The sequence below is a fragment of the Ictalurus furcatus genome, chromosome 19, assembly GCF_023375685.1.
Source record: "Ictalurus furcatus strain D&B chromosome 19, Billie_1.0, whole genome shotgun sequence".
NCBI classification, from domain to species: Eukaryota; Metazoa; Chordata; class Actinopteri; order Siluriformes; family Ictaluridae; genus Ictalurus; species Ictalurus furcatus.
Window position 1 is genome coordinate 17,210,634 of NC_071273.1, and position 14,181 is coordinate 17,224,814.

The 14,181-nt window shown below is 40.4% G+C and overlaps 1 protein-coding gene across 3 annotated transcripts in view; it reads right to left on the minus strand.

Moving 5' to 3' along the window:
* mkrn1 (makorin, ring finger protein, 1) overlaps positions 1–14,181 on the minus strand; it is a 16,582-nt gene continuing 2,401 nt past the window's right edge. The window contains exons 2-8 of one of the 3 annotated variants that reach the window (XM_053650345.1): positions 13,690–13,818; positions 5,724–5,941; positions 3,443–3,696; positions 2,472–2,686; positions 2,249–2,359; positions 1,969–2,125; positions 1–889 (exon numbers count right to left, since the gene is read on the minus strand). In XM_053650345.1, coding sequence (XP_053506320.1) covers positions 677–889; positions 1,969–2,125; positions 2,249–2,359; positions 2,472–2,686; positions 3,443–3,696; positions 5,724–5,941; positions 13,690–13,818 — 1,297 coding nt within the window. In that variant the 3' untranslated portion in view covers positions 1–676. The other 2 variants (XM_053650347.1, XM_053650346.1) reach the window with 2 other exon arrangements.

Consider the following 14,181-nt stretch of genomic DNA (forward strand, 5'->3'; position numbering starts at 1 on the left):
GAGAGGGAGAAAAAGAGAGAACAATGTTCAGTGACGAGTTGTTTTTATAAACATTAAGAGTGCATGTGTGCATTTGACATCAAGGAAGCTCACCACCACCACCCCAGAATCAGTGCATGAAAGGAGAGGATATTCCAGAAAAGCATCACAGCCACCACCAGTTACAGTAACGTCTTATAAAGCTGTCGTATGCTCAGAGTCCCGTTTAATCAGGACTATACCTGGGTAGATAAGTCAAACCTAGACTTCAGAATAAAACCATTAAGATTTATTAGCAATATCATTCCAAATTTTTTACATTTATAACTTAGTGTCTTTTTGTCATTTTTAAAGTTTGTCTTTTTTTTTTTTCCTGTTTTTATGTTTTTTTCCTTTAGTACATAATGTACACACAAACACTCACAGAACTGGAGAGGTTTTCTAGAAAGGCTTTAACATGGGCACACAGACCTGTTCTTCCTTTTTTTTTTAAATATATATATATAGAATAATTCATTTTACTTTGAACTGAATTCATAAGTTTAACGGCCTGCTCAAAGGCACTGCCACAACACGGAGAAATATAAGCTACTGTCCATCACTCACACAGTCTAGCTTCTAGTAAGGGGAGAGGGTGGAGTAATCGATGGTGGCAGGAGATATTAGTCAGGGAGAGTGGGAAAGAAGGGATGGGGTGCTATAGGTAGAGCTCATAGTAATCGTCCAGCTCTTCGTGAAATAAGTCCCACTCATCTTCAGAATCGGTGACGTCGTCGTCGGTTCCTGCCGCCAGAAGCATAAGGAGCATCTCGCTCAGCTCGAACGTAACCATCTCCTCGTCATCGTTGTCCAAGAAATCGCTGCTTTCCCGCTCGTCGAACAGATCCCAGAGCGGCGTGCGCCTCGAGCTCTGTGAAAATGTGTGCCGGAACATTAGATGACAACATGTTTTGAGACAGCTAGATGGACTATTTTTTCCCCTTTATAAGTCTGTCCACCATTTCATGACAGCTATTCTATTCTTATCAACAAATCTTGTGGGAACAGAGAAGAGCAGAAAATAACAGTGCTACAGTAGAGTGCTTCATGAAATTTTATGAAAGTGAATCCATACATAGTTTATTATATAGACAGACATCAGCTATTAAAATATCCCCGACGCACCTGCACCGTCACATCAATAAAACAGATGAGCGCTTTCACACTCTGTAGAGAAAACAGTAGAGACTCAATGAACCCACCATCCACCATTTTACATCTTCACTGATGTAAAAGCAGACAAGACAAGTAAAGAGCAATGATGGGGCTTGTGTTCAGATGCCTCCAGAAAGGAGGCAGGTGCCGATATGGACGGAAAAAATTATAATTCATTTGCCATTGTAAGGTTATAATTCTTTAAAATTGACAGAAATATTATCCATAAACAGATTAGCTTAGAAACAAAGACAAAGACAGGGCACTCGCATGCTATAGCATGTCAGTTCAGGAGAACGTTAAATCAGTTAGGATAATTCCAACTAAGAGAATCCAGAGATGAACAGGATTATTCAGGATGCTTACAGTATTTTGTCCTTTGGTGCTGGATGAACAGTACAAAGCCATATTTCAAAATGTGTATGCCATCTTTGCACTAAATTTAAATGCAGCAAATTAAACACAGAAGTTGTTTTAGACAAACTGTGCGTTTGTGTCTTTTTAGGACTGGATTTTTTCCCCTTTTTTTGTTTTTGCTTGTGGAGTTAACCCGATTTGAAAATGCTATAACCGTATTTCTTGTTGAGATCACTGTGATCGAGACGTGCAAATAGGTCACTAATTTCAGTTCAGGAAAATATCTAGATTTCAGAGCAAAAATGGCAGTAATTTTACCATCTGCAGGGTTTTCTGGGAACCCCATTAGAAGCCAACAAGCCTTAATTATGCAAAGAACCCTTGAAGAAAAGCATTTGTAAGAATGTCATTTCCTCTACATTGCTCCACATTTCTTACCCTGTTCCTCGCATTGGAGCCATTCTGCCTTCGCTGGTTTTGGGATGGAGGCTGAGGTTCCTCGAGGCGTCCATCAGGGAAGGCATGCTTGTAGAAGCAATTAGCTCCAAATGGACAAGTTCCACGACCCTCGTCAAAATATCGACAGGGCTTACTCCTGAGGATGGACAGAAATCCAGCTTTACATCACAATAATAATAATAACTAACCCTTTTGCAAAATAAATATCACCACTAATGCAAACATTTCGGCTCTCGTGAGCTTATCAAAAATCTTTTACCCCATGCCATCCTTGTACTTCTGAATGAGATTCTGCTTTTCCTCCTTGTCCTCCACCCAGTACTCGCTTGGGATGACAAAGTTGGACGTGATTCGACACTCGGGGCAGGACCTGAAACAGGAAGCGAGTCGAGAACAAATAAGCAAGTACAGAGCAATGGGATATCAATTACACAGCAATAAGAGGCATCAGGATAAAGTGTATGCTTCATTTGCAAACATACTTTATGATCTTGCTCTCAAACTGCTTGGCACTCCTCCACTTGCGGATGCACTTGAGGCAGTAACAGTGGTTGCAGTTGGAGAGGATGCCGAAGCGACGCTCGCTGGGATTGGCCTTCTCGAACACCACCTCCATGCACACGCCGCACATCATGTCCTTACTGCGCTGGATGGCGAACGAAATCTCCATGTCCTTCTCGTGGGCCTCAATGCATGCCTGTCATGCACAACAGCACAACACGCTCTTCAAACTGAACTGAATGGTGTTAGTCACAGTGCTGACAAATCATATTTATTAGCTATCCCTCCAGGCAAGTGAAAGCTCCAGTGTGCTAACCAGTCCTATGTTTAGGTTGCCTGAAAACCTAACTGACTAGTAAAAGTGGTAACTAATGTAATGTAAAGTAATGTAATATAATACCATACTGTGAGCTTGCTTATTAAGTACATTAATACAGACAAGAGTAACAAACAAGTATGCAATCATGTGGTACATTGTGTTTGCACCCTTGACCCAAAAAAAATGCCACTGATGTTTTGCCCTAACGTTACATGTGAAAAAAAAAAAAAAAAACTTGTTAACTTGAATAATGTCTAACAGCAAAGTGACTGCATGTTGTGCTAGGATGGGTGCTAAATGACTTTCTTGCTTTCCACAAGTATATATATTATTATTACATAGAACATGTAGCTTGCATCAGCGTGAGCCACAAATTGTGTTTAGCACATGTCAAGTCAAACATTTTGTTGCTTTTTCTGGTTGTTGCTGTAGGGAAAGAAGGAATTTAAAAGATCTGCTTGTCTCAGACATGCTACTAATTTGTCCATCCCTACATTGTCTTCTGCACATGCAACATTCACAACAGAAAGGAAAAAAAAAAAAAGTCCGGTGTTGCTCATCACAAAAAGGGTATAAGCAGGGTTGTAGATAATATTGATTAAAAAGTCCCAGGCATTTTAAAGCCACACTCACTCTGATGTGCTGAGAGCGCTGAGCAGTGTCGGACGGATGGAGCGCCTGCAGGCCGCACATGTCGCACACGTCCCCGTGCAGATAGGCGCAGTTGAGGCCATAGCGGCACTCACCGACAGCTGCGTATGGGCACAGCTGCTTCTTCAGCTCTTTGTTGGTTTGTTCCTTTTCATACTCGTCCTCGATGAGAGGCCCTGGACCATCCACAATCACAGGATCTGCTGAGAGTGCAGGGGAAGGAGGAGATAGTTCAGCTGAAAAGAAAAAAAAAAAAAAATTTAACTTTTTAACTCATTTTTTTAATGATAGACATTTTCATTTGCAATTATCTGAAATGTAAGTGTGATGCTATACAAGATTTAATCTTCTTATACCACAGCAAATTGCCGACACATCATACTTTTAAAAACACCTTATAGTTATATTAATGTTGTGGACCAGCCACAAAACAAGTTAGTTCCTTTTATCACTTATGTTTTAACAACTCACCAGTCCCCCACCAAAAATGGCAGATATATATGGTACCAAGAAGCTGCAATGTTCAAAGCTTTCCATCCTGAAAACTTTATAATCCATTTCTGCGTAAGGTGATACTACAGACACGATGACGCATTACCGCACATTAATATAAACCTGCGATTTGTCTTGCAGACAGGGCTGCTGTTATAGAGGAGTCAAGAATTCAACAGTGCTGTGGTACACGTGTCAAATAACATCACCTAATGTAATTCTGTCAATCAGTAAACAGGATTATTCAATCACAAAATCTGCATCTAAAAGCCAGCACTTTAACTGGATACCAAAAGATCTTAATCTATTCAATCTAATCTGCTTACAAAAGACTAATCACAGAGAAAACTTTCATGTGTGATTGAACTTAAGGAACAAAGAGTTCAAAACTATTTCATTTTGTATTCACTGGCCTCTTATTGCAATCATAAGGGGACCTATTATGCAAAATAATTTCACATGGTGTTTGAACATAAACGTGCAGTGTGTCCACAGCCACCCTACAATGGTAAAAATCCACCCACTCTTTATATAATTTTTTATATTTTATTTATATATATATATATATATATATATATATATATATATATATATATATATATATATATATATATATATATTATTAAATATTCCCCACAAATCATAAACAGGGTCTCAAAATGAGTCGTCTTCTCTCCAACGCGATGTGTTGGAACAGGCCCCGTCCACGACTGGTGACAGACTCTGCTGTATTAGCATAGCTCCTCCCCTGAGTGAGCCGCACACAGTCCGCCATGTTCTCCGCGATGGAGCAGCTACAGCGATAAGAAGAATGTCTCAGCTTCATAAGCGTTGTAAGTGTTCTGTAAGAATGAACATGAGTCTTCATGTTCTCCCGGCATCAGAGCCACTGAAGATGCAGTGGAGTGGTTTTATTTTGTAGGAAACATGCCCCAAAAAATAGCTACATTTGTGCGAATCATTTTACACCAGACTGTTTTGTGAATGAGGACCAATACAAAGAAGATTAGCTGAAAATTTGTTTATTTTCAAGCATGGATCAGTACCAACTATTTCTGATCCAGCTTCATATAGAGAAGACGTATACATCACGCTTTATATTTTGTGAATGTTTGCAAATCGCCTTTCCGAATGAGCTTGCTAGCAGATTCCACGGCGAATGCTGTTGCCATAGTATCCGAAGCATGAGCGTTCTCTTCCAGAAAGGGGGCATGGAGCAGCAGCTCATTTGCATTTAAAGAGACACACACGAAAACAGCTTTTTTTGCTTCCACCCAAAAAGGGGAATTTACAACATGGTATAAATAAATGATCCGTGGGGTAGTTCGAGCATTCTGGGGGCACCTGAGACTTATATTACATCCTGTAAAAATTTTTATAATAGGTCTTCTTTAAATAAGCAGCGCATGCTGAGCAACAAATAGGCAAATCGTGTGGTGTGTGAAAAGAAACTAGTGAGTCACATATGGGACAAGAAAAGTATGAATGCTTCAGAAACTGAAATGTTAAGGCAAATTTCAGATGTCGCTCCAGACCATCAGCTTTCATGGTGCAGTTGCTCAGGGCAGTAAGAAAGCTTACAGCAATCAACAGAGCCGAGTGTGTGATGCATTAGGGTTATTAGCTTATATACACACTGGGGAGCAAATTAGTGAAAAGAAGCAGATGTAGTAAAAAGCTAGTAAAGACCTTTAGGAGAACTTCTACTACACAAACTTTGGTATTCCTAGCTGTTGTTCAAATCAAACGCCACCAAAAAGTATCCACTCACCCCTTCCACAGTAGGGCTGGCCTGGTACAAACTCTGCGGCATTGACCCAGTCCACTCCCCCGGAGCTGTGAGGCCTTTCCTGGGCTTTGGATGTGCCAGCTGGCTCACTGGGCATGGGCCCAGAGTCACCAGCAAGGGTTATGGTGGCAGCAGGAAGCAGCACTGAAGGCATGGGGCCAGGGAGCTCCTCTTGCTTGGCTGGTTTGGTGTGTTCATACCTACAACAAATATTAAGGAAACATCAGGCTATAGTTTGGATATCCTAAACTAACAAGTATGAAACACGACACAGAAGACAAGGTCAATCATGTGACAGGAACAAGTGTTTGCATTTAACGTTTACATTAAACAAATCAGGTGAACATGACTCATGGTACTATATGTATGTGCTGGTCATATAATTGAGCTGAAGAAGAATAGGAAACCATTTTAAGTGTGTTCACTGCACATTTCCACCACCAGGTCACACCATCTCATAAATGAGCTTTGTGCATTACTAAAAAGCAAATTGTTGGAAAAAGGGAAAGATAATGTGCAACAAATAAAGGTATTGCCACTGTACACCTATTTATAAAGAAAATGACGTTCGTTCGTCTTCAGTAAGCACTTTAACCTGGTCAAGGCTGCGGTGGATTCAGAGACTATGCCAGGAACACCGTGCACATCACATTCACATCTAGTAGCAATTTGGAGTATCCAATCCACCTACTGGCATGTTTCTGAGAGGTGGGAGGACACACAGGGAGAACATGCAGAACTCCAGAGACAGTAAAAGGATCAAACTTGGGACACTGGAGCTTTGAGGAGGCAATGCTATCTGCTGTGGGCCACACAAAACACTGTTTTAATTGCACGCCATACTTGTTTGCCAGGCAACACACCATACTGTGCTGCCTCAGCAAGCACGGTTTACACTGCTGATCAATGTAAATAGAAAACACCATGTATGCTGTAAGTGAATCAGATCTGCAATCACCTGCACAGGAGTGTAGTAATGTTAGACATGCCACTGAAGGAAAAAGAACAGCCATTTTCTACAAAGCAATGGTTAAGACCATAATAACATGTCTGTTTAAAAATCACAGCCAAGCACATAGTAGTTACAGCAGATCCCTTGCTGCACAGTCACACAAATGTGGATTACATATAGTAGATATGTACAGGAAGATGGTCAATTGAAGTGTACACTTAAACAGTTAAAAAAAAAAATTATAATAATTATTTACGTCCAATATGGGTGGAAAATGAAAAACTACATTTAAAAAACAAAAAAAAAAAACAAACAAAAAAAACCAAGTCTTATGTAGAAGGGTAGAATATTGAAAGAAAATTAAAGTACTGGATGTGATATTCTGGATGTGTACCTCAGTTACCCACAAACCCATATGCTACATCAGATATACAAATGCTTCAACACAGAAGCACAAATAAACCTTCAGTTTGTTTTCCCCACGAGCTGACTGAATAATGTAACTCAGTCTTTTTTAAAAAGTTTAACAATTAATGCAGCTCTAGCAACAACTCTGTGCACATGGAGGATACACACTGATTTTACATTGCCAGAGAAAGCACCAAATGAATGAATTGAAAAGTTGGTCAAGTCACAAATATCCATATTGAATCATCAGAGTGTCTGCACTTTAAATCAGGTAACTATTAATTCCTTTATATTCATTTCTAAGCTAAAAAGAATGAAAAAACACAGCCAACACCAAAAACTTCACAAGACATGAGGAACAGGAAGCTACAGAAACAGCAAACTTTTATCCGAAAACAAACTCTAAATGTGAAATGCTGGTGCACTATAACCAATATTTGGATTCATATTGTTGATTTTAAAGATAAGAGAGTCACTCTTTGATATACCTGAAACAATCTCAAGTCCAGGGTCTTATAATACTTATGCTTCAGTGTTATTATTGTGCAAACAGTGCTGTTTTACACTACAGGAAATGAGTTTATTTAAACACAGTTAGCTAATCATACGGTCAGGGTGGCTTGGTTGAGTCCATGTTCATGTCAAGCTGGTCTTGTGACACTTCTTCTTTTAGTTCCCAGAGAGGTCATAATGTCAATCAGTAAATGACATGTCAGGGCAGACTAAAACTCAGGAGCAAAAAGAAGTCAGGTGATTTTTCACTACCTCAGATGTAAGATTCTGTAGAAAACATTTCATCTTCACTGAAACAATGACTATTAGATGATATTCAATTAGATTCAGCCTCATTCCAAACTGCATGCCTTTATACTGTCTGCGAACTGCGAAAGTCATGCATGAATAATCTTCTGAACTGTGCCTAATGTTTTAATAACCAAATCAGGTGAACAACAATTACGGCATGATTTTATACACACAAGACCCTGATGCATCTCGGCGCGTTTTCACCAGACGGTCCATCACGTCTCAGCAAATTGCCCAGAATTCTCCACGTTAACATGCCAGGCATAAGTACTGAACTTTACCATTTTCCCCCAGGTACTTGTGAGTCAAACCAAGACATACAGGTCAAGCTTACTGAAGACAACTGACTAGTCCTGATTTAATGTCTCTGGCTAAAGTCATGTCTCAAATGGCACAAAAACCTTCAGTGATGAATATTCATAGTCAAACATTAGGGTTTTAAACATCAATTTTATGCTTCAGCTTTGCATTTATTTATTCAACCACAGGAAAATTTCCTCATCACCATTTAGCTTAATCTTACATTACTTGCACGTGAACCAAGCAAAACCCTTCTCATTTGGTAAACCTCACACGGCTTCCTATACACTTTCTTTGTGCCCTATATAGGATACAACAGTATGGAGCCAAACACCTGACCAAAAGACCCCGGGCATAATGTGAAGATTTTTGGTGTTCAGCCAAATCTTTTTGTGTTGTCGTCTGAGAAGATTTGTACTCAAACAGCTTCATATTTTTCACTAAAGATTAAAATTATAGCACTCCTGGCTGTGTTGGGTGTGTGGACAGCCTCGAAGTGACAGTTTGCTCATGTATGCACTAAAGATTAAAGCATTGTCATACTTATGCTTGGTTGTACACACTTCCATTAACATAAACAAAAAAAAAAAAAAAAAAACCACACACACACCACACATCTGCTGTTTCCCAAGCTTACTAGTTAATATCAGATGAGAGACGCCAGGTTTCATGATAAAGCGGTATTTCACTGCTTGTGTTTATCATGTCATCACACATTAACCTCCAGAGAAACTCTTCCTGCTTGCACGAGTAGTGTTATATGATACGGATAACCTTGAGTTTGGATTTGTTGTGGAGCTGTGTTGAGCTGCGCTGTTCGGTGCAGAAGTACTATTAGAGAAGTTCGAATTTAGCAGCACAACAGCTGGAGGAAGAAGTGTTCTCACAAGCTCAGAGTGACATGGAAGATATGATGCAACTGCAGTAACCGGTCAACACCATGTTTATGTTATAAAGCTTATATTATAATGTTACGTTATAAAGTTTACATTATACACAAGTATTTATGCGTTTTTTTTTTAATGAATGCACAGAGAAACACTGATTATTAAAACTACAGTCTTAAATTATTAATAAAAATCTCACTTTCACGGTTTCTCTTCCTCACTGTTTTACTTATAATTACTTTGATCGGACTGTTTTAATTAGACATTACAGATCTTACTCGCGCTCCCACTGTTTTATCACCGTGTCTACGTTGTGAGTGAGGAGCAACATGGCCTCGTTACTAATAGATCGCTCGTGTTATAATAAACAACAGATTTTGCACTGCAAACACGTAAAAAACAGCTTCTGAATGACAATAAACATGAATTAAACTAAACCTTTTAAGCAACTCGCAATAGTTTGCCCATCCTGTTGCACACAGTGGAGCATTTTGGATATAAACACTAAAAAGTTTGTGTTCGTGCGTCACTGTTGTGCTTCTGTGCTACACATGTTTGCAGGTTTTCTTCACGGCATTTAATATAAAATGCTTCCCTGCTTTAGAGGACTTGGAGGTCGCACACTTTTTTCCCTGTAGTCACTTGACGATTACGAGGTCATGTTGGAAATAAAAGGTGACGCTGACAAACAGTAAACCGAAGAAACTAATTTTCATTGACTCTGGGTATTCTGCTAAAGCTAGTGGTGTAGCATTACGTGCGCTTGAAGTCAAGTGCCATTGACTGGGAAACGGCTTATTCTTCCGGTTAGTTAAAAAAAAACAAAAAAAAAAAAACAAACAAACAAAAAAAATGTGTTCCATTTGAGATGATATTACCCTTCTGAAATTCATACACTAGATGGTAGAGTACACAGTGCATAATGTAAAAGTACGTCATTTGGGACACAACTTTAGTACTTAGTCTCTGAAGAGTGTTTTCGGAGGTGAAGGAACGTTGTGAGTAAATGTGCCGCACGCAGACCGATTAATCGATAACGAGAGCTGTCGACAATTTTCATAATAGATTTTATAGATTAGTTGTTGCAGCTGTAGTTTGCTTCCTACCTGAAAGGTCGCTCATACCAGGTGACGTGGAGGGGATCCACATCCGCTCCCCGCAGACTCTTCACTGGTATCCCACAAGGCTTAGTACTTGGCCCTCTTCTCTGCTCCCTCTATACTCGATCTCTTGGGGAGGTCATATCCTCACATGGATTCTCATACCACTGCTATGCGGCTGAAACTCGACTCATCCTCTCCTTCCCTTCCTCAGAGCCTCTAGTGTCTACTCAGATCTCAGCATGGACGGTAGCTCATCAGGTGAAACTTAATCACAGAAAAACTGAACTGCTGCTCATCCCAGGTGATTCATCAACATGTCAGGATTATGCGATCCTCCTGGACAACTCTCTGATCCCACCTTCAGTTACTGCATGCAACCTTGGGGTAACCATGGACAATCAACTGTCCTTTTCCTCCCACACCGCTAATCTGATACACTCATGTCCATTTCTCCTTTACAACATCAGAAGGATTCATCCATTTCAATCCACTCAGGTGTTGGTTCAGTCTCTTGTCATTTCGAGACTGGATTACTGCAACTCATTCCTGGAAGGTCTGCCTCTGAGCGCCATTCGACCTCTGCAACTGATACAGAATGCAGCTGCTCGATTTGTTTTCAACCTTCCTAAGCTCCCCCACACCACCTGATACTTGCCTACAAAGCCAAAAATGGACTAGCACCCACTTTCCTCAAATCACTTATCACACCCCACACTGCGCCATGCTCCCTCTGAACCTCTATCACCGCTCGACTGGTCCCACCATCTCTCAGGGTACAAGGAAGGCATGCATCAACACTCTTCTCAGGTTCAGGCACCTAGGTGGTGGAACGAACTTCCCCTAGATGTCTGAACAGCTGACTCACTGGCGGTTTTCAAACGACGTCTAAAGAGCTACCTCTTCCTAAACGTACTTAAATTAGCACTTTCCCACTTAAAAAATGAATTGTTAAATAATTTTTTTTTTTAAAAAAGTGTGTTGTCTGTGTTTTTTTCTTACTATCTTGCCTCCCAATAGAGTTTTAAGACTGATGGTATTCTTAAATCAGTGATCAAGTGAACCAGTATCGGGACGTATTTATTGATCGACACTTCAAAGCACTTCTGTAAGTCGCTCTGGATAAGGGCATCTGCCAAATGCCATAAAATCATCATCATCATCATCATCATCATCATCTCAAAACTAACCATGAGGAGTTCAAACATTGCTGCAGCAAACACTGGTGAGGCATGAAAAAAAAATGTCTCCCGACAATGCAGGGTGAGGGAAAATAACAGCAGTATATTGTTCTTGTCAAATAGCCACAACTGATCATTAACAAAGAGATTCTGAGACAATAAGACATAAAAACCTAGTAGCCCATTGGTACTGACGAGTAACATTTACATATACTCATACTCAGTCTGGAGAAGAAAGAACAGGGGAAAAAAATCCAGAGAAACAGTGTGGTCACACATCCATGTAGAGAAAGATAAAATGCTTTCTCCTACAACAATAAAGTGAACGTCGGCTAAGAGGGACGGACATTATAAAACGTGCAAACTGACAAACACCGCTATTGGCCTAACCAACAACATACAAGCACATGATGCTTCCTCTTAGAACAAAAAACATTTTCCCTTGAATTTTTTATGAAACCCTAGCCGATGGTGAGAGAGGAGTGTAAATATAAGGGACACGGTGGTATTAAAAGCTACTGCATCGGGGTGGGTGTTGAACTGTGTGAACCCAGCAGCAGCAGTGCTGAAGAGAGGGGGGGGGGGACATGAACACAGAGACAGAATAGATACGTTAACATATCGGGGTTATGTAATCGTGATGCAGACTGCAGTATGCTCTGCTCTGTCTGGCCCCCGGGGTTTAAAGTAGAAGAGGAGGGGGGGGAAACGAGACAAGAAACAATATAGAAGCAGACTTCATCCATAATCAAGTAATGCATGCAAGGTTACTAGGGGCCTTTAATGAAAGCTAGAGGACTCCCTCGCACGGCATGTGCATCACACACAGCCTGGTGGAGAAATGCCTGCCTACCTACCATAACAACAAAGCCCCCTCACATGCATCCAGACGCTGCTATCTGCACAGAGCCCAAACACAAACTCCAAGACCTCGAGGAGGAGGAGGAGCGAGCACTTAAGCGAGAAAGAGAATGGGCTGACGTCTCGTGATGCTGTCACCGAGCAGGCCGCCGCCGCACACAAAGGCATTCCCTTGCTGCGGCAGTTACTATGGGGATGCACTTGACCGCAGACAGATACGATGCAAACACAACTGACACTGTCTGGCTAGCAGCTTTATTCTCACACTCCAGCGATCAGTTCGGATTCAATGCAGTCATGTGACAAGATCCTTTTCTTCACAAAATAAATTTCCAGTACATGTACAGTCATCACGTATGATCTATACAGTGGACACATCTCTAGCCAAACCCTGTGTCATTGAGTATTAGTTAAACATCCATCCACTTCACTAGGATTGAGTTGCTTTTTAATGATAAACAGTCTGTGTATGATGTATCTAAGCGCCACACTCGGTCAACCAAGTCCAGAATCACTAAACATCCAACAATATAAGCCACCATCTGGACCAAACAGACATACAAATCATCTCACACACACACACACACACACACAGACACACACAGACACACACAGACACACACAGACACACACAGACACACACAGACACACACAGACACACACAGACACACACAGACACACACAGACACACACAGACACACACACAAAACCCCACTCAGAAGAAGCAGAGAGTTACTACCTGAAGCAGCAGCTTCATTTGGAATGGGCAACAGAGCAAGGAATCTCAGATTTTTTGTATCTACAGACCTGTTTATCTGTAAAATAAATTCCACAAACCAACTCAGTAATAATGAGTGAGGCTAATTCCAATATTATGCTTAGATTGTAAATGTTTACAGTAATATTCATTTGAACCATAGAGCATTTTAAACCATCGAGAAAAAAAAAAAAAAACACCAGGTCCGAGCTGACATTAATAATTCAAAACCCATCGAAGTGACCAGACAAACTGGCTAATAACTATAAAAATCCAAGTGTAGGTATAACAACTTTGATAATAATAGGTTGTGATTTCCACTATTAAAATAATTTTTAAAATCACCAACCCCCAAGCAATGCTTCATAAACCCCACTTTGAAAGCCACTCCTAAAATGGTTTACCAGGATCACAGATGTGACATCCTCAAAATACATGCTGAGAGTAAAAACTGTCCCCCAGGTGAAAAAAAGTATACATCTAACCTTACCAAGGAAGCAACAGGAGACTACAACACATTTGCTCACACTTGTTTCTATGACTTGTGTTTGTCATTTCCACAAGATAAACAAATCCTTATTTAAAAAAAAAAAAAAAAAAAAAAAAAAAAAAGTATATGCTAAAAATACATTCAAAACATAACAGATCTTGATCTAGCACTAGCGCACCTGACACATACGACCTAATTAAGAGCTCACCTGCAACGGTCTCCAAACGCGCAGCATCCTTTCTGGAAGAACTTGCAGATCATGGCTGGCTTGCTGCTGCTTTGGTCATGCGAGTATCGACAGTTGTCTCCCTCTTTGCAAAGACCGTGCATGAAATACCTTAAAATGAAACAGAGATACCGTGTTTGAGATACTTTAATCACTTTGCCTCAAATTAGTTTTATACTGTGCGATTACAGTGGTCTTAAGTTTATTATGGTCTCACTGTACGAGACAACCCCAACGATGACTACGTTTACACAGACAGCAGTAATCTAATTATGGACCTTATTCTGAATAAGACAATATTGTGATTAAGGTGTTTACATGAGATGCTTTTAGAATACTCCTTTCATGTCCAGGTTTTACATGTTATAGAACATAGATCGATTAACATCACACGTCATTACATCCCCACGCCACGCCGTCCAACGTTCCCTCCAGAATTTCACGTATCGACATACAGTTCGTCTTCATTATGGT